This window comes from Mandrillus leucophaeus, unplaced genomic scaffold (assembly GCF_000951045.1).
Source record: "Mandrillus leucophaeus isolate KB7577 unplaced genomic scaffold, Mleu.le_1.0 Scaffold6223, whole genome shotgun sequence".
Classification (NCBI taxonomy): domain Eukaryota; kingdom Metazoa; phylum Chordata; class Mammalia; order Primates; family Cercopithecidae; genus Mandrillus; species Mandrillus leucophaeus.
This window is the reverse complement of record NW_012106724.1, coordinates 3,459-5,233: the sequence shown is the minus strand read 5'-3', so window position 1 is coordinate 5,233 and position 1,775 is coordinate 3,459. Positions and strand designations below refer to the sequence as shown.

At 50.0% G+C, this 1,775-nt stretch overlaps 1 protein-coding gene across 1 annotated transcript; it reads left to right on the top strand.

The window, feature by feature from the left end:
- Positions 1–739: 739 nt before the first annotated feature.
- Positions 740–1,339, top strand: LOC105554031 (cytosolic endo-beta-N-acetylglucosaminidase-like; the record flags this gene model as incomplete). Its single annotated transcript, XM_012000269.1, has 2 exons — positions 740–807; positions 1,138–1,339. Coding segments are annotated over 2 exons (270 nt in total), but the record flags the coding sequence as incomplete, so codon positions are not given.
- Positions 1,340–1,775: the final 436 nt, after the last annotated feature.

Genomic DNA, 1,775 nt, shown 5'->3' with positions numbered 1-1,775 from the left:
GTGTGGCCTATAGAGAAAGCTTGGCTTCTGCTCTTAGGACCTGAAACTTTCTGGTACTTTTGGTATTTGGATATTGCCCCTTGGCCGTAGAAAATCCTGGAGACCCTGTGAAGTATATATGTCTGGTCTTTGGAGTGTGGTATTTGGGTGGCTGCTTTAGAGGGTAAGGTTTATTCTATTTTTTGTTTTTTGTTTTTTGAGATGGAGTCTCTTTCTGTTGCCCAAGTTGGAGTATAGTGGCGCAATCCTGGCTCACTGCAACCTTCACCTCTCGGGTTCAAGTAATTTTGCCTGCCTCAGCCTCCCGAGGTGCTGGGATTACAGGTGTGCGCCACCACACCCGACTAATTTCTGTATTAGTAGAGATGGGGTTTTGCCATGTTGGCCAGGCTGGTCTTGAACTCCTGACCTCAGGTGATCCTCCTGTCTTGGCTTCCCAAAGTGTTGGGATTACAGGCATGAGCCACTGCCTCTGGCCTAGAGTAAGGTTTATTCTTAGGACTAATCATTGGCACGTGTGTCCTTGCAGAAGCCAAGGCCTGGTTGCTAATACAGGTAACCTTAGGACTATCACACGGCACTTCCTTGCGTTATACAATGTTTCTATAGTTAATATTAAATAACGTAAGGCAGAGAATGTCTGTCCCTCTGTATTTAGATGAAACTGGTCCATTTGCTTCTAAGTGTTCTTGCCTATTTATGTTTTTATTTATAAACGTACAACTCCTTCTTTGCTTAGGATCAAAGATGATGAAGAAGAGACAGTCTTTCGAGAGGTGGTCAGTTTTTCCCCGGACCCCCTGCCAGGTGAGGAGACAGAGGCTCTGAATACTGACTCCACCTTCACGCCTGGGGCTTTGGGGCAGGTCAACCCCCACCCCCTCTCATGTTCCTTCTCTGGTGGAGGGGGTGGCCTCCTGCAGGGGTGACACTAGAACTGAGTCTTTGGGGAGGAGGAAGCCTTCAGTAGGTGGAGAATGGGGAGTAGGGTATCCAACTGGGGGGAACAGAAAGGGCCAAAACACAGAGATAGAAAGGGAGGAACATGCGCCTCTGGGCTGGGCTTATTGTCAAAACATTTCGATTAATCCTATAATAATTTCCATTAATTGCTCAATGTTTCTGTCCTCGGACCAGTTAGATATTATGACAAGGACACCACCAAACCTGTCAGCTTTTACTTGTCTTCGCTGGAGGAACTCTTGGCGTGGACACCCTGCATGGAGGATGGCTTTAACGTGGCCCTGGAGCCCCTGGCGTGTCGCCAGCCCCCTCTGAGCAGCCAGAGGCCCCGGACTTTGTTGTGTCATGACATGATGGGGGGGTATCTGGATGACAGGTGAGGACCTGGCCTTACATTGATGTTGCTTACATTGATTGTTTTTCTTTGCTGGGGTGGGGGCTGGAGGGGCAGGAGAGAGTGCCATGTGTAGAAAGAGCACTGGGCGGGGTGTCAGGAGACGGGCATTGGAGAGACTGCACTAACTGCGAGAGGAAGGCAGGCCCCAGTGTTTCATCCGTAAAAAGGGAAGATTGGGCTGGGCTTGGCCCAGCACTTTGGGAGTCAAGGCAGGGGGATCACCTGAGGTCAGGAGTTTGAGACCAGCCTGGCCAACGTGGCGAAACTCTGCCCCTACTAAAAATAGAAAAATTAGCCAGGCGTGGTGGTAGGTGCCTGTAATCCCAGCTACTTAGGGGGCTAATGCAGGAGAATCGCTTGAACCAGAGAGGCAGAGATTGCAGTGAGCCAAGATTGCACCACTACACTCCAGCCT